General features: G+C 36.6%; 1 protein-coding gene across 6 annotated transcripts in view; it reads right to left on the reverse strand.

Annotated features, from left to right (window-relative positions):
• Positions 1-24,060, reverse strand: part of GLIS3 (GLIS family zinc finger 3) — a 172,719-nt gene that overhangs the window by 23,637 nt on the left and 125,022 nt on the right. For 2 of the 6 annotated variants that reach the window (XM_050328507.1, XM_050328511.1), the window contains exons 7-10: positions 17,986-18,148; positions 11,649-11,830; positions 7,357-7,539; positions 1,467-6,143 (exon numbers count right to left, since the gene is read on the reverse strand). In XM_050328507.1, the coding sequence (XP_050184464.1) occupies positions 6,007-6,143; positions 7,357-7,539; positions 11,649-11,830; positions 17,986-18,148 (665 nt within the window). In that variant the 3' untranslated portion in view covers positions 1,467-6,006. Of the gene's footprint in view, positions 1-1,466; positions 6,144-7,356; positions 7,540-11,648; positions 11,831-17,985; positions 18,149-24,060 lie in introns of those variants that run through there. The other 4 variants (XM_050328510.1, XM_050328509.1, XM_050328508.1 and 1 more) reach the window with 4 other exon arrangements.

Raw genomic sequence — 24,060 nt, forward strand, 5'->3', positions numbered from 1 at the left:
AATATACAGACATACAGAAGTTGTCCACTTTAAGACTGTCCATTATGGGATAAACTTTTTAAAACTGCTTCTTGAGGAGGCTTATTTACAGTGGATAACAGTCACAGTTTAAAAATTAGGTACTTGAAAACACATGTGATGTTATTTGGAGTCACAGTTTAAAAATCAGGTACTTGAAAACACATGTGATATTATTTGGAGTTATAAAGTGATTCAAAGTAGGAAATAGCAAGTCTGAATATGAAGTAGCATTTCCCTGAGGATCACAGCCTAGGAAAATGGACAACAGTGTTTTCATATAGACATCCTCACTCTTAATTAGGATATATTAATAGATGAATATTCAGAATGGTATAATTATGTTTATTATTTTCTTCTCTTGTTGAAGGAGATAGGAATATATATAAAGATTTATTGAAATATTTTCCATTAGGACAGAGCTGGTATAAATTCAGGAATACACTGTGGCTTTAGGATAATCACATAGGAGAACTCCTTTAACTAAATACAAACAAAAATTTTCATCTTGTGAGAGTTTCTGATGTTTCAAAATGGTTTTTTTTCCCTACAACAGGAAACCCCAAACACAAGCACTTTATCAAGGAAAAAGTTCAGACAATCTTAATTCAGAAATTATGTTCTTCAGGAGAATATACCTGTCACGTAATTTTTTTACTACATCTCACGATTTTGCTATAGGATACTTTGCTGGACATCATGAAAAAGTGGTATACCTCAGGCACACAGAAAAAAGCGCATGGCTTTGAGGTATTTTGAACCATGTTACTCTCCACTGCATAGGGAACTTGTAGACCTCTCATTTGAAGGGCTCTCTCTCTCCATCTATAAAGAAAAACTGAATTCTGAAACACTTAAATTCAGCAGCTCTCAGTTCTTCATATTGTTTGCAGGATTCACTAACAATACTTGCTAAACCATGGGGCAAGTTTCCTACAGTAACTAAGATGCAGTGCAAATAAGATCGCACTGGGCAAAGTTTATTTTTAGCAAAGCTCTACAAAGCTCACACATACACCTGTCAGTGACTGCAGCCTTAATGGTTTTTACCTGCTCATGGTTGACTCAAAACCAGCATGCTAGTTTCATAGTAAAATCAGCCAGGACCATTATTTTCAAAGGTTTGTTTGCAACCCTATCACAGGATTCCTCTGAATTTAGTTAATTTATTAATTAGTGTATTTTCCGTAGATTTCTAGTCCAATAGTAGAAGGTAACCTCTTATTTCCTAAATGTGTTGTATTCTTAGTATATGTTTTGGAAAATTTGGGCATAAACATGCATCAGCTTCTGTCTCTATCTTTTGTTTTTATTTTATCTAATGCACAGTTTAAAAAAATGTTCTTTTTCATACATTAAATGCTTTGAAATAGTTTAATTGCTTGAGTATGTTAGAAACAATAACCAGACAATAAAGAAAAATGCCTTTATATGTTTTACTGTTGAACACGAACAAAGAAAACAATTAAAAATAAAAAATGATCAGAACACAAAAATGTAATTAAATTTTCTTCTTTTATTTGTGTTTCCACCCAGGGCACAAACACCGAGGCATTCATTTATCTCTATTTCTATCTATCTCTATCTCTATCTCTAACCTCACTGTAACAGTAATAAATCCAGACTTAAAAATCTAACCCAAGATTTTTTTAGAAGAAATTTCTGAGGGTTTCTTTTCCCCTGTTTCTATTTCTAATTATACAAACACTAGTAGTGTTTGTATAATCTATGCAAACACTAGTAGTTTTATGGGGAAGGACAATGGCTGGAGCAGTCTTCTTTAAAGGCATCTAACAATAAGATGTTCTACAGGTAACATAATGGAGTTACAGTTTTCAAGTTTTATTTTGTACCATCCATATACACATTTCACTTTACCTTTTACATAAAACAGAACTTTATCAAACAGGACAAAAATAACTTATGATTGTATGAAAAGTAACTGTAAAAAAAAAAAATCACAAAATTATACATACTAGTGCAGCAAGAAGTGTAACTAATTATTTTGATTTTTTTTTCCATGATATGCAACAGGTATTTCTTTAGAACAACTATCAGCCAGATATACAGTATAGTAGATTAAGAACATATGTGTATATGTAAGTGTGTATAAATATGTAGATTACTCTGTAAGGTTTAGGAAAAACATAATCCCACTTTCTCTCCTTACCAAAGTGCTTTGTGTAAAAAAATATTACACAAGATGCTGCTTTTTGTACAGAGCAAAAAAATTTTTTTTTCTTAAATATAACCCCCCTCAGCTAATTTTAAATGGTATTTCTCTTTTGCTTTACCTGCTTCTAGAAAATATATATTAAAAAAAACCCCAAACCAACAAAACTAACCAACAACAAAATTCCATACAAAGAACAAAAAAGTGCTGTTTAAAAAACTCTACTATAAAATTACACAGGGAAAACAGGGAACAAACAGCTAAAATGTAATTTTTATACTCATTCACACCTCTTCAAAGAAAGCTGAAAACAAAATACAATGTGACAGATTGGCAGATGGTTTTAGCACTTCAGTACTTCAGCACCTGGTATTATTACACCATAATGCTTGTGTGCTTGTGTGTATATATACATAGAAAGGGAGATCCAAATAAACACGTACACTCTCATATACTCCCACATGTACATATGCACTTTGAGACTGTATTTTGAACTCCAGTGTAGACCCATTTCTAATAAAGATATAAATAGATCATTGAGTCTGAAAACAAGTGAATTGTATAAAAGAATGACTGTAAATAATTTCATTTGAATATTTTTTCATGTCCATAGTCTAAAATAACTTCATTTTCTCGACATGAATCCCTTTAGATAATTAACAATCCAGCAAGTAAAATAACAACATAAAAATCACTAAGGCACAAGTATTGGAAGATAACTCAGTAACTGGCATTACTTTATGTATTCTCTCAAGCACCTTTTTCATTGTAACATGTGACAAACACAATTCCCTAATTAAATATCTTAAATACTTGAGATAAAATAATTCTTTTTTATACAATTGCCCTCAGTGATTAAGTTGATGCCCTGAAATCAGTCCAATTTCAAAGAGAATAATGAAATAATTGTGAAGAATCCTCTCTATCTCTGAAAGAGAAGTAAACAAAGGCATACCTTTTTACAGTCTGGTAACCCACTCTCATGTGCTTGATGTAACTGTACCTTAACTCCTTCTTTTTAGTATTAAGGCTCATGGAAAGCTGTGAATATATATATATATATATATATATATATATATGAGAAATAACAAATTAATGACTTGTAAAAATTTTTAAATGTAATGAAGCCCCAAATTATGAATATCTTTTTTGAATTCTGTACCCCCACTTTTCCTTTGGTCAGGAGGTTTCAAAATGTAAAACCCTCTGCTCTACTGAACAGCTTGTACATTCAGATACTAGAAAAATATTTCAAAATATTTAAAAGTCAGGGTAGTACAGATCTGAAGACAGCAACAATATTTCAGTTCTGTGCACAGCAATGGACAAACACTGGATAACCACGTGGTTAAAAGAACCTTGAGGGATTTATACATACAAAGTATGTATGTACATAGGTATATACACATGTACTTCCACACTGAGCCTGATCCTGCTCTGGCTGACTTCAGTGGAACAAAACACAGTCCCACACATTTGAAATTGAAGTGTTCAGTGTGACTAGTTATTTCTGCTGAATCAAGTTATGCTTGTGCAGTGAATGCATAATGGGCTTTAAGATAGGACAAAATTAAAGCTTAATTAAAAAGTGAAACTCGTGGTCAATGCACTGGGCCAGATCATACACTAATGCAAAAGGACTGTGCATGTACAGCTGTAAGGGATGCCTGATGTCATTTGCAAGCCACATATTGTAACATCTGGTCCTGTTACTGCAAGCTGGAGCAGAACAACGACTTCACTTGTGATATGAGAAGCAGAATAAAAGGGGGAAGAACTTAGCGCAGAATTATCTGTATTTTAGTCATACTACTTCTTATTGTACTTCATTTATCTGCATGCTTTGTCCATATATTCTACATATTTATTGGATGAAAATCTCTCCATTAAACATTTATGCACATACGTCTGCACGTAAGAATATACTTCATGAATAAAAACCTCAAAAGATTGCCAGTGTTAATAAACATCTGAACATAAATTCACCTATTCAACATAATGACAAATTAAATTACAAATTTGAGCCAACTGCACTGAAAAACTCAAAAAGAATTTGTATAAACAATTTTTTTTATGTTCATCTTTGCAGAAGAGTGATTTCAGAAGCGTAGTTGTGGTCTAGCCTGTAAGAACAAACTAAATTTCTGTCCTGTCCTTACTATTTCAGATCATGAAAATGTTAAGATGCACATTAACATAGTTAAGAAGTCCACAAAAGGGATGAACAAGGATTAATCACCTAAAAATTCAATCCTGCATAATGTGACAGTTGCTTCCAAGGCATACAGGATCACAGTGATGGCATGTCTTCACTGTGAAATACTGACTTTAACTGATAATCTTGTATCTTTCATGAAGAGCAACCACATTTGCTTGTATCCTGGACTAAATTCAAAGACTAGAGCTGACATTGAGTAGAAAGATCAAACCCATCAAACCAGTTCAGTTTTACCTCTAAGTAACCAGAGGGAACACAGCACAATTAAGAGTAGCTCTTTCTGAAAATATGTTCTAGAAAATATTAGGGCAACAAAAATTTAATTGAATCAATACAAATTGTTTTTTAAAAAAAATCTGTGGAATTTAAGGAGGAATCTTTCCTACACAGTGTTTTAAACCTCCCTAAAGAAAACTATAGCACAGTATTAGCACAGTACAGCAATAAAGTTCTACAATGTAATTAAAAAGCAACAGAGAGTTAAAATGTACTTATTCTTATCTGGCATCTGTGCTAAACACAGACAAAGCCTATGTAAATTCTCATGTGTTTAACCCTTCTTATTCACACTTAAAGCATTGGGTTGGAATGAATATTGGAAAAATAGCAATAGCCATATTGTATGGCTAAAAATACAGAGGGAAGGAAGAGACACATAACCCAAGGTCTGTAAGAAATCCAGTACCAATGATCTTTGAGTCCAAAAAGAAGCCACACCAGTACCTCCAATAATAATAATGGCCAGTCTTTACGAATGAAGATCCGGGGAAGGTCTTTACACCTTCCAGCCTGCGCATTGGATTTTTTAGGTGAGACACAGTGTGCGCGGAACTGAGCCCACCCTTTAATCCTAAGGTTCATCTGCCGGGGCCAAGCGAGCTTGGACGGTGGCAGTGAGGTCCTTAGGACGTAGGTGGGTTGCCTTTAAGGGCTAACGAGCCCCACCTGCCCGGGAGTGGCCCTGACCGGGAATCGAACCCGGGTCTCCGCGGTGATAGCACCGCGCCTTTACCACTAGACCACCAGGGGCACCTCCAATGGGTAGTACCAAATTATACGTCTAATTTCTCTCCCTTCTGGATACTTGTGTGTGTTTAAGGTCGGAAGCATCACATGCAAACAGATTGTGCAAAAAGCTGTATGCCTTTGAAATGGTTTGTAGTATGCTCTAGTTTTACTTCTTTTCCTCTTGTGAAAAAGGAATTTTCTAAAGCTTTGTTCTTCAGTAAGTGTACCCATTCAACTTGAAAGGATTGCAGCTAACAAGCAGTTTTCTTATTTGGTCTCTGAATTCCCTTTGAGAAATTAAAAAGAAGAAATAATAAAAAAATAGAGTTGCTGTGCCACAGATGAGAAGAAAAGAAATATTGCTAAGGTTTTGGCAAAGCTCGCTTTCTCCAAACATTCCCCTTCTCAGTTGGCGCGTGATTAAATGAAGAATGCTCAGTGATTGCTTTTTTCCTCTCCATTATGTATGTATATCCAGTCATATCCCCATACATACATGCCAGTTTCATGAAGAGAAATATTTTGTGGAAAAATACAAGAAGGGCAAGATGAAATGGAATGAAGTTCTTGTAACTAGATTTACATTACTTTAGCCTTCAGTATATACGGAGGAAAGCTGGCTAGAAGGACGATCCACTGCGTTTACTTGTAGGAAACCGCTGTCCTCTGGCATGCTACAAGCTGAATCACCAAAGATACCTATGGACCCTGCTGGAAAGTCATACACTGGGAAAAAAAACCCAAAAAACAGTTAATTAACTAGGATAGCTATATCATGAAATATGTTCTAATACTTATACATAGATCTGGAAATGGCTTTAAATCAAATACACAAACAAAAAAAACAAGCCAACATATGTTTGAAATTAAAAACATCACTTACTCCTTACCAAGAGAGGAATTTTCAGTTCTGTCTGAATTGAGTCTGATGTACAGCACAATTCATCACAGCTAACACTTCCCCATACAATGGATGTTGAAATTGTGATAATTTTAAAAATAAACTTCACGCTTGCTTAAAAAATTTCATCATACTGAACTCATGATAAAATATTGTAGAACGAATTGCTGTAAAGCAAAGCCTGGCACAGAAATGACTACCTTCTACAAGCAATAGTAGTAAACGCAAGAGTAACTGTTTGCATAAAAACCCCCACCTTTTGGATAACAGGTTTACATACCGTGAGATGTCTCTCTGAAATTACAGGTGCATTGGCTTTGCAATGCACTACTGAAGTACCAAGGATGTAAAAGGGATTTCAAAGAACAGTAAGTGTTAAGTGAATTCATCCTGTGTAGAAGGACAATGAAAGACTTGGTGCTTAGTTGTACTTAGGCCCTAAGATTAGGCTCACTGGCTTGTACTAATGCCCTGCACAGAGGGAACTTTCTCCCTTCCAGAGCAGCATACAAGCCCCTGAAGTACTTTTCATCTGGGTAGAGACTAAGTTAAGCACAGACAGATAAGTACACACCCAGGCAGTTCTTGTCATAGAAATGTGAATGAATTAAATTCAAGACTGATAAAACCCAAACATACACCAAGCAAAATCAGTGGTTTAAATCATCTCGGGTTCCTGCTACAACACAAGCAGTGAAGTGGAGTGGCTGCACGAATATCACACAAGGCTCAACAGACTGCATCTCAAAGCAAATACACAAGCTAGAGACTGTCTGACCCCCACAGATTAGAACACTGAGAAGCCCTCAACAGAGTACAGTTTACTGTCACCTATGGTGACTGCCTCCCAGTGCCAACCACTCCACAAAGGTCTGAAAACCATCTCCTCTTTGTGAGTCAAAGAGTCAAGTCTGTCACGAGATGTCCCACTCACATGCACTCCCATGGCTCAAGCAGATCAATGTTCACAGACTGTACACAATCATCCACAAAGTCACCAGCTGACAATCATCCACAAAGTCACCAGCTGTCATTTACCTGTGATACCAGAATGACCTGAAAAAGTTCGATGGAAAATGCCAAGCCCTGCCTGGCCTGTTGATGTGGGAGATAAGCAGTCTTCAAAAGGAGGAACCATATTGCAAGAAACACCATTTTGTATGTTCTTCTGAGTGTCAGCATGGTGTGGAGGGCAGAAAGTCTGAAGCTGCCCATAAAAATCTAGAACAAGGAGAAGAAGGCCATCAGTAAAAGACCTAGACAGAGATACAAAGGATGGTATGTGGAACTGTGGCTGAGAGAATGATAAAAGCCTCAACCGCCATAACACCAGGCCTTTAATAATTTTTCACTAATGAAGTAGTGTTGATACAAAGCTCCCTAAAACTTCCTCCATTTGCTACCAATTCCAAACACATTCTTCTTCATCTTTGGGTATCCTGATTCCAAGCATAACTTGTGAGAGGTACCGACTGTCTAGAAGCTGAAATTTTTCAGGAAATTTCTGTACTCTGCAGTCCTGCTCTCTGAACTGGTTCTCTCCAGAGATCACACTGGGCATCTGCCTGAAAAATCTAAGAAAACACTTAATTCCAAATAAAGGAAGATTATACAAGTAAAGTCTGAGTAACAACTGAGAGTCTGTCACTGATGCCAAGACAACTGGCTGATAGTGGGGACATAGGCAGAGGCTCAGCAGGGCTGCTAGATGATGATGGGGCTTGCTCTTTGCAAGTACAGGGTGAGAGTCTAAACCCACTCATTGGCAGCGATAAGTTCACAGGGAAGAGAATCAAGACCACTATGTCATGTGGCATAAAAAATCCCCACTAGGGTTTTTTTTTCTAAAAGTTTTTTGTTTCTTAAGTGATATTTCAGAGGCATATAAGCACTGAGCAAATTCACATTGAAGTCCATGCCAAAGTATGTATTTATATAACAGAATTCACTTTTCTTTGTAGGAGAGGGGCACATGCAGTCTAAGTAGAAACAGACAGATACTCTGCAGTAGCTTGGTCAAAAGATTTTTCTCATGAAACAAGGTCTTTTCTCCTGCCTAAAGAACTACTGTCTAAGTCTAAGTTTTGGAGATTTTGTTTCGTCTGAAGGAAGGCTTTTATGTGTAGAAGATCATTGGGATGCATTTATTTCTGTTTTCTATAACATGGTCTTAGAGTAAATGTCAGAAGAAAATCCACAAATCAGTATCAGAATATCTGTATTTTTTCTTTTAAGAAAAACTGTGAATCAAGCTCCTCTCTGCCAGTGCTGTGTCTCCTTGTTCTCACCGTTCTCTTTGTCTGCATAAAGGAAAAACACAGTGCATTATCTTCAAGGTGTTACATAGAAATTGTAGACCTTGACTGTTCAAAAATAGGCTCAGGAACAACAGACTCTCTGAAGATTTTATTAGCAAACAACTTACTGCCTAAAGGCTGGTGTGCAATTCTCTTGATATGTTGAGGTAAGTCATACCTAAAAGCCACTGTCAGAAAAATAACCCCCTACCTCTGAAAGCATTTAAAAGAATTTCCTGTGACATTACTGTCATTAGAAAAAGCTGTTGTGTAGGGCTGAATTCTCTAGCCAGTCTATTTAACCAATATCCATATGACCAAGTCATTCCAGATGAATTTCCTTCTGGCATAGAAAGATCAATAAGATGAAATAGCAATAAAACATTCCCTAAACCCTTAATACATCAACATCAGGGGAAAAAGAAGGAAAATGGTGAAAGAGGGTTTGGAAAACAACTTTTAATGCATTTTTTATATAAAGGAAAAGAGAGAAGAGAGGAGAGAGGAAAGAAGAGAAGCCCAAAGAAAAATAAAATGTAGAAGCATGGCTCCTCTTCCACAGCAGGCAAAATTTGCCTCTCACTCCCAGAGAGGCTGACCACTCACAACCCTTTTTGCAAGGGTTGCCCCTAGTAGAGATGGTTTCAATGTTTTGTTTTGTTTTTTAAAGTTAAACTGCAACAAAACCACATCAGACTGTTAGGAATTTACAAGCCATCAATCCTTAAATATTCAGTCTTGACATTTAAGAATCAAGAGTAGTAAAATAGTAGAAAATTAAAGAAAAAACAATAGTCATCCAAAACTTGATTTTGAAGCTACATGAAGCTATTGACAGGTTTTGCCTTGTTTAAAAATGTTTTTAAAATAAAAATTTTTCTCAACCAGAAAGAAGATACACCATGCAAGTTTACTGTTGAGCCAGACTAGTTACCAGAAGCAACTATTTCTATCTCTGTGTGAGTGGTCTGAACTAGCTGGCAAGATCCTTCAAGACACAAGTATCCTTTCATATTACTCTGTGCTCATTCTCTATTTATGCCTCTCACAGCATCCTGTTGCCAGTGTAGAGCAATCTGCCAGTAACTTTGACTATTGCTAGCTCAAGTCTGGCAGAAAAAATATCTACCTTGGCACTGAGCTATTTTTGAGTCACATTCTCTCTGTTTGGTCATCCCCTACTTAAGTAAAAAAATATTGTCTATCAAAGATTTGACCCATCAGTACATTAAAATCTAAATAGCAGAAAGGACGAGGGAAGTGCAAAAAGCACTTATGTTGACTAGAAAATTCCCAGAAAATTTTTTATGATGGAAAGAGAGCACAGAAAAGTAATGCAACTTTCCCAGATACATGTTCTTTTCTTAATTCAGTGTCAATTACCCATCTTATAAAACAGAGAGCTATAAACAAGAAAAAAGCATATGTAGTTGTCCTCCCCTCAGTTATCTAGCACTATTCTAAATGTTTTCGTGTGCATCTACAGTGCCTCAAGTGGAAGGGGAGAGGTCTTAGAACTGAAACCCAACATGAAAGCAAAATCTCCTAACTTGGTGTCAGGAGCTCTTTCCTTTATTCACATAGTGCCATGCCCAAGATAATCTCCAATACAATTATCAATGTATGATAATATGAAACCACATGCAATTCAGGCCATAGACCCTGACCATATCTAGCCCATCATTCAAAATTATCTGCTAGAGAACTACCTGTAGTATCAGTTTTCTGTGTTTTCATGCAGTGATGGAAAAAATAAAAAAAGAGGCAAGCAGTTTATCTAATAAAGTTTCAGTAGCTGAACATTTCTTCTCAGGGCTGCAACTCTGGATTGTATAAGCTGGTCTCTTAAACTGTTTAAAACACACACATGCACAGGGTTATGTCACTTGTGTTTCTTTGTATCAGTTACACTACAGCCAAGATCCACGATGTCAAGATACAGAGCAAACAGTTGTTTCTTTTGACATGATGGGATTATTTCCTTAGGAAAGTGAAATAATTTTAAATATGATAAAATAGCTGTATGCTGCAAGAATTGTGTCTAAAAGCAAGAAGCTCTTATTCTTTATCATATAAAGAGCTTTGTCCTGACAGGTGTTGAATATCTGAAAAGCCCAGGTAGAGAGCCCATCTCAAATTCACACCTGAGACTGTGGTCCGTGTTAGTTTGGGATAGAGTCCTTCTCCTCTTGTACTGATGTGGACAAAGATTTTCTTGCAGATATATAATGAATGACTGCCACAGTTATCACTTCCATAAAGTAGGAAGTTTATAATGGACATCTATTCCCTCCTCAGTCATCTCTCTGCCTAGCACAACAAAGAGAGAGTATTTTCTCAAGAAAATCATTACAACTACCATTAAGAAATGCACATCATGAGTGAATAGCCATTGCTGCTATGGTATGTAAAAATGCCAGCTGTCTTTGTCCTGAAATACTTCAAAATAGTGTTCCTCTGCAGTATATTTCTACGTGTCCACCAGGCGAATTACACAATACCAAGTAATCATTTGGTACCATCTGGCTGCTAAGAACAAATGGAACAGAAAGAGTGAGATATGAGTCACCTACTGTACTAACAGACTAATTTGCAAATGTGAAAAGCTAGAAATGTTTCTGTTTACCGAAATCTGATATTTTTTGCAACTCAAAGATAACTCTTACTAGTAGAGCTATCTGTATAGATACACTAGTATGACTAGTATCAGCTAACAATTTTTTTTAATGCAACTTTTTTTTTAATGAATACTTCGTATGATTTAAAAAATTTTTTTCCATTATTCAGTCAGCTCTGAAAATCAGTCCAAAGAGAAAGCTGTATCTCCATTCTAAGATGAATAACAATTAGCTAAGGTAAGAATTTTAAGGAAGTATAAAAGCAGGGTCCTGAAAGCTACTTCCCAGAGTCTTTCAGAAGGAAAGGTGCCTTAAAAATATCAGTGCCAGCCCCTAAAGCACCTAATTTGAAGCCCAGCACTAGTGACAAACAACTAATGTCAGTAATCTTCAGTTTGACATTCTTCCTTCTTACCCTTGATGTGGAGGGTATTTGGTTGAAAAGAAGGGCTTTCTGCTGCCTGGTGTGGCTGTGGAGGCAATCCTGCAGGCTGTTGAAGCTGGGGAGGTTGTGAAGTCTGTCTCTGCAACAGGGGATGTGGAACAGACATTCTCTGGTGGCTGATGTGGTGAGGAGAAAGAGCCGGAGCAACAAATCTAGGATTCCAAAACCACAAAACTGTAAAATCTCCAATACATAAGAGCTAAAGATTGTTTCTACTTTATTTAGACTACTGTCACATTTAGCTATTTGCATAGATACAGACTTCTGAAATAAGTGTGCAGGCCAAATAAGAGATGATATATTTTTAAATTGTTACATATCATTAGATATGAAAACTGTGAAATTAACAGGCTAAATTTACCCTTATTATGGGAAACTCCTTTTAACCCACTCCTTCTGTGTTTAAGTCTTAATGGGAATAGATGCCTCACGGGGGACCTAACTTCTTAGGCATTGCAAACTGTTTGTTTTAGGACTTCATATCAACTTTATCTATCAATAAGTAGCTGTCCTTCCTGAAGGACAATCTAAAGGCAATATAATGTAAATAAAGACAAGTGTTAAATTGCTTCCAGAGTCTGACCAGATCAAAATGTTGATCTGGACTCAAGTATACTTAAGTATACTTGAGTCCAGATATGTATTCAAGTATAAAGTTAAAAGCCTCACAGAGGAGAACTCTTGAAAACAAACCTGGTGGTGAAGCTGCCACATAGGCTCAGTGGTACATTTTTCACAGCTCTGTCACTACTGGCACTACAAGGATACACACTACTTTTGAAGGTTTTAAACAAGAGTTTTACAGACTTTACTTCTTTTATGGGCATTTTTTCTACATTTCCTTAAAATTGCGTACCTCAAAGTCCATTACAGATAGGTGCTATGATCATTTTTGCGGACAGAAAATGGAGGTTGTGAGAGCTCCAGTCTGTGGAGCTCTCACAGTGATCAAACCACCTACTAGACCAACGGGATCTGATTAGTTAATGAAAGCTCAGCCTGGGCTCAGGAATGGCTGTAGGCCACCTTCTCATCCAGGAGGAGAGATGGAAAGGCCAATAAAAAAGAGCCAGGATATTTCTGCAGAAGGGTTAGTGGAAACTGATGCAGTATTCCTGTCACAGATTAGCCTCTCCATTGCTAAAAGCAAGCTTCAAGTCTGCTGAGAAAGAGTATCCACTTATTCTTCCCTTGTGCTAAGCAGCTGCCTCTGTTAACACAGTCTACCAGTATTCTGAAGTGTGGATCTGGTCCTTGTCCTGAGACTGGATCTCAATACACAATATGACTTTTTTTTAAGCTAGCAAAAAAAGTATGGTTTTCCTGAAGAAATGTAAGGAAGTTTTTATTACATCCTGAATACAACAGGAGGTGCAACTGCAGTAGTAGCACTACAGAACACCTCTGGACCGGGTCATTGTACAGGGTATAACTGCATTTAAATCCAAGTCTCCTCAGATCTTTTACACTGCAGCTCAGAATCTTCCATCTGCCACACATTATCTGCGTGATTTTGATTTCATTAGAAAACTGTTTACTGGTGGTCCATAATCTGCATTTGGAGTGTACCAGGATGAACTGTGGATGATTTACTACCTACTCAGCTTTCTTTGAGAGTCACATTTTTAGGCATATTAGATGGCGTTTGGATGGTCTTGGTGCTGATGTGATATTAACTTCATAAACACATCTTCAGATATGCTACATAGATGGAGGAGATAAAGATTTCGCTACTGAGTTTGAGTCTTTAATGTGTTAAGCATTTCATTGTTCCAGATAACTGATGCAGAGTAGACTTAAAGACATGCTAAGGAGGAAGAGAACAAAGCATGCATTTCACAATCATACAAGAGAATAACTTTTTTAAAAAGACAAACCAATAGTGATATTGTGATAAAAAGATCAAAGATTTTTAAAAAGTGTTGCTACTACCCAGTTATATGTCTCCTGAGTAATGATTGTAGTTAGTTTTTTGTATAGCACTCACACAGAAAAACTGTTATCTGCTGTTAGTGATTGAAAGTAATGCACAGGCAGTCTTTAATAAAATTAATTCTTTAAAAAATCACTGTATATAATCCTCTGTGTTTTCAAAGTTAATTTGTGAAAATTAATATCTGAAAAATGATTTTAACCAGCAGCCACCAAAAGGGAAAAGATAATTTTCAAAACTCAAAGGGAAAAGCACGGTTTTAGAGATTTCACATTTGATTTAACATCCAAAAAAAGTCCCAATAATAATGAACTATATTATACAGCCAGACAAGGCTCCATTTCAGTAGACATTAGTGGTCTCTATAATGATCTATGAATCACTTCATGAATTCCTGGCTTACTCATATCCATGTCCATAGTCATCTATCTTTTCTTTCCTTCTGCTTAACAAAAGAGAAATTTGTCTCAGTTCAGCATGTTACTGGGGGAACTGCAAATTTAGTTGTGTTCCCGAGAAAATCAGGACCAGCTTGTAATCACTTGGAAATTGCTATCAAGAACTGTGGCCAAGCCTAGGAGTCAATGCCCTCAGGAACCTGCCAGATTTGCAAAAAGTTGCCCTTTCCTGTGACTAATGGGTACAAAATCAGAACAGGAATTCTTCTGGAGCCATTAAGAAGCCTCTTTCTTTCCAATAGTAGATAGGAAAAGGTGTCCTCCTGGGGTATGACTAGATTTGGTAGTAAGCAAGATAGATTACAAAGTTACCAAAGTTTACCTCTTTTGATGAGATTAGTTAAAACGGCACATATAAAAGTGATTTTTTAATGACCAGTACCCATCATGGATACACAGAAAGGAAAAAAAAGATTTTTTAACTGGATCTGGCTCTGTGATACCTCTACTCTTTAGCATTAGTCACTTACATGTGCCATTTGCTCACTAACAAAAAAAAAGTGATTGTCTTAGCAGACAATCCTCTGAGGTGTCCCATGCCTTGAAAGAACTTATGTACTTATTTCAAAACCACACTGTTAAGGTCTTTAACTAAAGACTTTCTTTGGGGGAGCCCCTTTTATGCCACATACAAAGGACTTTGTAACATCTGAAGGTTGTATGCCTCAACTCCTTGGTTAGAACTTCTCAGAGGCTTTTGCTTCTGGAAGTCTGGCTTGGAGCTAGTTGCAGAACTTACTATACCATTACAGTGCTGTTAAACTGAATAGTTCAGCCCTAAGATCATCTTTTCAGCCTTGCACAGTCTCTAGAAATTCCTGTGAAGCCAGGATGCAGCAGGCTTTAGGGATACACTGCTAACTCTCGTTCACAGGAAGGTAAAATATCATCTGGAACACCAAGTCCCTGAAAAAATTTGTTCTGGTAAACAGATGACTTCTTGCTCAAAAACAAGATGCATATATTGGACATATATTGGACAATTCAATAAATATTAGAAAAATAATTTGAAAGTAATAATTTCAAGCATTTAGCACCATCAATTTTGCAGCACTGAGCTGCATGTTAACTATGCCATATAAACCCATAATTTTTTGAGTTTTAATTAGATTTCAGCTTTCTTGTGTGCACATGTCTTCTTGTATTACAAAAATCAATGAAAAGGAAGTGAAGTACGCATTCCTTTTCATATATTTGCTTTTAGGTACGTACCTTCATTGAATATTTGCAGTGTTTCATATTAGGGGAGCACTGAAAGCTAGTATCAAAGAGCTGGGACAAACAATATGTAAGTCCGTGTTTCTACTATGTATGTTCTCTTCTTCTTCTTCATTTGATAAACGAAATTACTTTTTGGATCCGAACTCTCTGATTTGCATTCTGTGTACACAGAGTTATGTAAACAGAATGAATGCAGTGTAAGATGTGTCCCATGTTTGGTTCACTTTCTCACATTAATAAGGCTTAAACAAGTCCCCATTCTCCCTCCCACCACCTAGGAGAGGAAGACACAGACGAAACCCTCCAATTATTTCTCTATCCCATGGTACCCAGGGATGTAGGGAAACTGCTCATCTCCTTCTACTTCTGTCCAAAAAGTGGCACATGATTGACCCCCAGGATCATCAAAGCACCAGGCCAGTTTGGATTGGCTTGAGTCCAACAAACACAGCCTTCTGTCAGGGCAAGTGCTGGTCAGCCAGTCCTAGCTCTGGAATGCCCCAGGCATGCCACTCTGTCAGGAACCATGCAGTGGAAGAGTTTGAAGTTGGAAGAATGGTTTGGATTGGAAGGGACCTTCAAAGGTCATCTAGTCCAACTCCAACTAGCACGTGGGGGAACAAGTCACTTACTTGCCCCTCTAAATCCTGCAGTCCTCTCAACAAGGAGATTAACAGAGTGATTCATGCCTTTCAAAGACAGACACTATCTGCAGCACTTTCTATATGGAAGGTTTGTTCAGTTCACATTTTCACAGCTGTTGTTACACTTATGAAGTGGTATAAATGACAAACTACTCGTAGGGCCCCTAGGAGAGGGCACTATATTAGATTCAAGATGTAAGATGAATTAGAATTTCTTTTAAACATTTCCCATAATTTGTACTATATATTCTGACACCAAACTAACACTGCTGTAATACTTTTTTCTTTTCTGAATTTAAATTGGCAATTGTCACACTACCTAAATGAAGACCTTTTTTCTTAATCCAAAGTACCTTCACATATGAGATTTAGCCTTTTAGAGAGAGTACACTCTCTCTAAACACTCTCTATACAGTTAACACATGAGACAGGAGTGTATCATGCTAGCTTTTTATTGTTGTGTAGAGTATTGTATAATCTTGAGGTCTGTAATGCATTCAATGAATTTAATCAATTAAGTCACACTCTACGTGCATCTGCTATGGTTCTACACCAGTGGAACCTCAGAAATGGGCTGATGACAAGATCACTGTCTTTCATAATGATATTTATACCTGTAATAACTCTTGACCTGTCCCTGCCTGTCACCTTGAGCTCTGGCAGTTATTGGGTACAGATGTTGGACAGGTCGTGCTCTGGAGAGGAAACTATACTGGGAAAGAAAAGTCTCTGTGTCAGGCAACAGAGCTTGAACAGCCTCAGAGGGTCTACACAGAGGTTAAGAGCTAGGGCAAGGGAAGAAGATCAGGAATCTGTGGCCAGGAGTGGAGAGGAAGGACTGAACTAGTAGCTGAGGTCGAGTGATCATGAGGCAGCACATTTTATCTCTGACTGATGTACAAAAAGCTCAACAACTTCCAGTCACTCCCAAACTGGCTGAATTCATCTGAAGTCTGAAATAAAAAAGTACTTTCAACTGCTGTCAGTTCCCTGAGCCATCACATTCTTCCACCTTCCTGACACAAGGCAGAGTAAATACTGCTTTCATCCAAAAAAATTATGCTCATTTACCAGTAATTGAAATCTAGTGAATGTTCTGTTCAGGTTTATAATTGGAGACTGTACTTTTCAAATTACTGGCATTTCTGTCACTCAAGGAAATTAAACACTTTGAAATGCAGTAATGAAATACAGCAATTTATCATTTAGAGAACTGAAAAATAGAGATATTTACAAAATAAAGTTTAAGTATCCATAAACATATAGTAAGAATTCAGTATTATGTGTGATGGTGTTATCTTCCTGAATTTTCCACGGAAAACTTATTTGCTTGGGCCTCTTCAATCTTCTAATCTAGACTTCTAGTTCAATGAACTATAGATTTCCATATCTGTAATACCATACACTACCTAGATAATTGGGAAGGTTGCTGAAAATAATTTAGGGGATGTCTAAATATGAAATCAAAACACTTCCAAGCAATCTGCTTTTACATCACTGCAATATCTAAAATTATGGAAACAGTAATACCTGACCAGCATATAATAAAACATACATAACTAGCATAAAATAAATCAATAAATCAAACTCTCAGACCAGTGAAATAAAAATTTGCTCATTATTTTGTCTTAATAAAATGCCAATTAAAAAAAAAAAAAGCCAAATTCCTGAATGACTGCTTAATATTGAGAGAATATTGACAGAATATGACTTTCCTCCCACAGGTAAACAGAAACATGGGGTTGCCATTCTGTAAGTATAGTTGGGGTCCTCTGAGGTTCAGTGTCCCAGTCAGTATCAATTTCCTTGCTTGGGCCATCTGTGGATTGGGGAAAGACTCTGAAATGGATGGGACACCTCCTTGCCCAGGCTGGAATAACATTGTCCCTTTTACCTCTCCATCCCTGATAAACCCACACCCACAGCAATTGTTAGGTGTAGGCTGCCACCAGTGACTCTGTACACAGACAATTCAGTTTCCACCCTTCCTGGCAGCTCTGCAGGCCGTCCTGCCTCAGGTTCAGTGTTGCAAAAACTGGGACTGGTCTTACCTCTCTGACACCACAGCTGAGAGAAGAGGTAGCTGAGGGGGAGGATGGAGAGGACTACCCTGTGCATTATGTCCTGGGGAGTGGTGGCTGCTGGGGTGGGACAAGGACACTGTCCCAGTTGCTGTAGCACTTTGACTGGTCTGTGTGCTGGCGATCAGGGCTGCTGAAAGTAAAAGGAGAGAAATAACTCTCATCATGCAGGCAATAATACTGATAACTGACCAAACACCAACAGGTAAGAGCTCCTGTAAAGCTGCAGTGACAATTCTTTGCAACTAACTGGTTTTTTTCTCAAGTGTTACTTTCTGTTCAAAGGGAAGAAGAAAAACCCACATGAAAATAATATTCTTTGCTGCTTCCAAATGACACTTTCATACAACCAGGCATGACATAACTTTGTTCCTGATCTTGGAATTTTCGTCTGACTAAGGCTGCAAATCTTCTATACCTTCGTGTTTCAGAAGAGCTGTCAAATACTTCCCAAAACATGTATTTTTACAGTTGGTAAACAGAAAGCACAGTTCCTGAAAATGGGAAATATTTTATACATTTTCCTCTCAGCTGTAAAAATCCCAAATTTCTTGAAGAGTAGTATTGCTATTATCGTCCCAGACTCCTCAGTAATACATACAAAAAGTTTAAACCATCATTAACAGTTTAGTAATTTTCTATAAGGTTGTTCTTGTACACTTTCCAATAAAGAAAGTTTCTAGATGACTAAACAAAAAGCAATACAGAACTTTGTTCAAATGTCCTAAGTAGTTGATCTCTTATCCTTTAACCTTGTTTTCAGAAGTTGGTTAAGTCAGAAAAATTTGAATCTTTGTATATCTGAAAATCCAGTTACCTAACAATTTTTACTGACATCTGTGTCAGGTAACTTATGCTGATGTTGAATGGCAGCCAAATGCATGATCTTGAATATTTTATGAACCCAGAGAATGAATTAGATAGGCTGTCTACAAGACAAAAATGATCTCTCATTGTTTGGCTGTCATATCTTCCAGTCTCTTTCAAAAAAGGGCCTAGTTTACAGAATAAAATTCTACCATAAAAATTACATTATGTTAGTGAATATATTGGAGCTAACGAATCAAATTTATTGACAAAATCCTAGAATTTAACCAGTTCCCCAGAGGGTGCTGTCACTGGTAAAACAACTTTCTAGGCTAAAATATCTGCATAGATGCTGCAATCCTAGCAGAAGAAACACTACTTTAGGAGTACTTTATGTAATATATCTATCTATCTATCTATCTATCTGTCTATCTGTCTCTATATATAATATATATAATACTTTAGGAGTAATCCCACCACACACCAGTCTTCAAGAAAATTATTTCATAAGTCACAATTTTGAATTTTGCTGCACAACATCAAAAGTGTGAAAAGTTCACCTCATCTTCCAAATCCTCAGCCTATTTCTGGAAAGACTCACAAGCCTGCCTTTGTGACACACTGGTTATTCACCAGGCTAAGGCAGAGTTAATGAAAGGTTCAGAAGTCTATGCTGCAACTTCATTAATGAGAAGTCCTGGACACATTTCAGCTAGTGGAAGTGACAGATGGTGTAAGATGACACACAGGGAACCAATTTGTGAGTAAAATCATCTGCAGAGGTAATGCCAAAGTTTTGGGCATGAGAAGGTGTCCGTTGTCACAGTTGCCGGTAAAGCTGGCGGAGTGGAGGCTGACCTTGGCGCTAGCCTCTACTGCTTGCTGATTTGTATATGGACCAGAGTGTCCTCATCACAACCCAAGTGACAACAAACATCTGACAGTGGAACCTTAAGTGAGGTACAGAGGATGCAGGTACCACAGGAGATGAGACACGACTTCAGCCAGCAGTGTAAAACACAGAGAAAGAGTTGAGGTAGAACCCCCCTCACTAAGACAGGAGAATGTGTTTTTCCCACTTTTGTTCATGTACACCAAAAGTCACCTTCTTCATGCCCGTCTTTCACAGGAGCATCAAGATGAATGTAGAGGGAAAAACAGAGGAATGAACTTTCAAATTTCTGATTTTACGCTTACATGCAGCACAGAAGAAAATAATGAAAAACAATCAAACACGCATTCTGACAGAATAAGCAGAAAGAATATTTAACATATCAGTACACTGCAAAGGAACACCCTGACTGTCAAAATTAAAACAGACAAATTATTCCTTGCAAAAAACAGGGTAACTTGTATTTTACCATGAAAAAACCTAATTAAACTGTAAGAATATACAATGACTTAGTTTCACAGTACTGTGATTGTATCTTTAGATCACATCCCTGCCTTTTAAGACATTTTTTTCCCTTTCAGAGGACTGCAGTTTCTAAAGTTTGGTCTCATCATGATGAAAGGCACTATAAATGGTGCAAATGGCTGTGTTGCTTACACACTAATCCATCAGTAATGTTCTCTTCTTTACGATATGAACCAGAACATAGCATGAACTTTTGGAGAACCATTAAGGTGTCTCAAAATGGAAATTATAAACTCAGAAGTAAAACTGGTGAATAAAAGGACAGGTCTGAGGGAAAATAATCTATCCTTCTTAAACTAAGATAGATAATAATATTAACACTTTTCAACTCCCTGTAACGTGTGTATGGTCCTATCTGGGACTACATCACATTCACTAGGAGTTCTAGATACTATGCAACACTTAAATTCACCCCAAGGAGTGACAACAGAGATCCTCTTCGTTGCTGGTATCCCTACATCACTGACTCTTTTGTCTCCATCCTTATGCATCAAAAACAATTTTGTTTTTCATGGTAAGGGACATTCACGTGTCACTTCTTCCTTTTCATTCATTTTGATTTTTCTTACATTAATGAGCTCTAACTACTTTCCAAGGCTGTCAGCCTCAACAAACAGACTGCCTTTTTTCTCAGACATCTCTTAGGGAGCTTGCTCTCTGGGACAATTGCTTTAATAAAATCATTTTATTCTTTCCTGCACATGTACTCTATCCTTTACCTGCCTGTTTTTTCTACCTACTTTCCTAAACTATCTTAGATACATACTCCATAGGGATTGGATGTTTTCTTACTATGTGCATAGAGCACCTAGCTTAGTACTATTTCAGTGGGAAAAAAAAATCCACAAAGAAAAGTATTATGTAAGCAAAGCACAACTTGAATCATAGGCATAAAAATAGTTAGGTCAAAGTTTCACAATAAAGCATAACATACAACATAAGACATTATTTAAAAAACACTTAGAATTCAAACAAGTTATGTAACTTTAAAGATACAGCTTTTAAATGCCAACTTGCAAAGAAAGTCATGCACTTGCCAAGTTTAAGTGATATCATTTACTTGCTCTTGAGCAGAGCTGTGTATGAGATTCAGTAACTATTCCTATATGAATTGCAAATTCTGCTTTATGCTTAAATATGAAATGGTCAAGCTTTAACCAAACAGCACAGTAAAAGTATTTTTTGCATTGCATTATTTATGATTCTTTCAGCTTTACAGATTTTAGATTGCACTATAAACAGTTAGTTCATACAACTACATAGTAGTAAAAACCATCATCTTTGTGTTCTTATTATGAATTAATTGCTCACGTCTTCATTTTGTGAAGTGAATAAGCCCAGAAGCCTATGAATTTTTGAAAATTAAAACCCAGATGCTATCACTATACTTAGCCTTAGAAGAGTCTGTATGCTTGTTTTAGATCTTTAAATACAATGTTGTATTAGTTTTAAGCAAAGAATCTGTCACACTACTTCACTGTATTAGTAAGATTATACCTAAGCAAGTTCAGGTTTCTTTAATTAAGACTACAAGATAAGAAAAAATATTTATGGAAGTTAACTTTAAGTAGTAGATGCATAATCAAAAATATTATTGTTGTATTTAATATAAATGTACTTATGTTTGCAGATTCTGTACTCTAACAGTAGGGAAAGTGTACAGTTGTCCCTACAGGCATTGTACTATGTAAGTGGAAATTGACTTGCTTCCATATGTCTACTTTTGACATTTCTTACATATTTCTAATAGTTTGCTTTCAAACATTTATCCTGTAGACTTCTTCAGAAGTCTTAAATGTGCATCAATGGTAAGCAAAGTCACCTTCAAGTCATAAAAGTTTGATTTGACACCACTGGAAGAATGGAAATCTGTTCTTGTTTCTACTTGAAAAGTAGCACAGACACATTTCAGATAATATGCTCTCTCAAACAGTACCCAGTAAAAGTTACATACCTTATTTTTGGAAGTGTCAAAGTTTTTTGTTATATTTTGTTATATACCAAAAAAAAATTGGTTTTAGAGAATTTTGGAGGGTAGCTTCTGTAAGGCAGGACTCTTAAGTTTTTGTATATTTCACTTTCCTCTCCTTGGGTCTTGAATAATTTTCATATTGCCATTTCAATAAAATAATTCCCTGCCTGGTAGAGTTATCTTATTTATCCACAGAGTATATTATTATGTAGCAGCCCTGATGAGTTCATGAAACAACTCATTTCAACTGGATTGAGTGGTTGTCAAAATGGAGTGACATGTATTCATCTATACCTGACATAATACCCTCAGTTAACTGATGTGAAACAACACAAGTGAATAAAACTACAAGAAATTTCCAAGTTATCTATAACTGTGAACACAAGTAAGGGAAAGCAGATTATTACTTACACAGAAATTCATACTGATAAGACTATGTTGATTAATACCATAAAATTTGCCATACAGTAGGATGCAGTGCAAAGTAAGAAACAAGTAAAATAAATTATTATATCAAACTATGTCAATAGTTAGTAGTGCTGTAAACACCAAGTACACAAGTGCTATAAAACACACAAGTAAAGACAAGGTATGAATGAGACTACAAAATGTAATGCCACAGTCTCAGAAGCTGTCTGTGGGACACCACGACTGCAGACAACTGCCAGCTAAGGGCTGGGTGGAGGCAGCAGCTTAACTTGGCTTGTCACAAGCAGCAGTTTGTTCAAGCCACTGTCAGCCTAGATTTGGATTGACCAAGCTGCTGGAGTTTGACACTTAATCAGTCTGGAAGCTAGACTGGTAAAAGAAATGAGTGCTCAACAGATTGTTGTGGAAATCTCCTGTGAGAATGTCCTCAATTTTTGAAAATCTGGTTTCGGCTCTTGTGACACAATGTCCCATCCCACCTTCTATTCTGCCTAGGGACTTGAAAGGAAAATGAAAAGCTGAGCCTTTATTATCTCTCAGTTTTGCACATTACACTGGGCAATGCCATTAAATAATTATTTTAAATCTCAACATTCCTCACTACCCAACTCCCTCTCAACATACAACATGAAATAAATAACTATAACTAACAACATGTTCCCAGAGATTTCCTGGCCCAAAGTGCATCTCTAAACTCTGAAATTTCTTTATACTTTCAAGTAACAGATGCCACACTCACCCTATATTCAGAATATGGCATTTAAAATTTAACAGTGTCAAGTAATACCAACTATTTAATAAATTGTAATACAGTCATAGCTTTGTATTTCCTAATTTTTGTCATATTAACCTGCATCATCACCAGCAAGTGTGTAACTCACAGCAGCCTTGACAAAAACATGTAATAGAACTGATAGCCTTACAGACCTCTCAATAAAATAAAACTACTTTTTGAAGTGGCCACTTCATATAATGTAATTTTCATCACTACACATAACATTAACGCAGTCAATTCATTCACTTCCTACATCTGGTTCTCACTTAAAAGTTGGATTGATAGAAGATGTAATGCATTCTGTATAAAAGTTAAAAACAGATGCCTTCACAACTACTAAAATACTCCATTAAAAATGTTAACATCCTGTCCATGCTGTCTTGAGCTTTGAGATGTACTATCACTCATAGTTTACCAACTGTTTCAAATTTAGTTGAAATGTGAACAACACTTGTACATTGTACAATAAAATAGGATTACATTTATAGTATAAATGTGTTTATTGGCATATTTATAGTGATAATGAGAGCTCATAATGCAGCATTTAAGTACATTAATGTAGATTGATTGGCAAACTGATACGTGATCCATGAATAAGTAAGAGGGAAAATACTGTGATTTTAAATGAAGCTTAACGTATTCTTG

The sequence above is a fragment of the Myiozetetes cayanensis genome, unplaced genomic scaffold (assembly GCF_022539395.1).
Source record: "Myiozetetes cayanensis isolate MyiCay16 unplaced genomic scaffold, myiCay2020 scf4, whole genome shotgun sequence".
Taxonomy (NCBI): domain Eukaryota; kingdom Metazoa; phylum Chordata; class Aves; order Passeriformes; family Tyrannidae; genus Myiozetetes; species Myiozetetes cayanensis.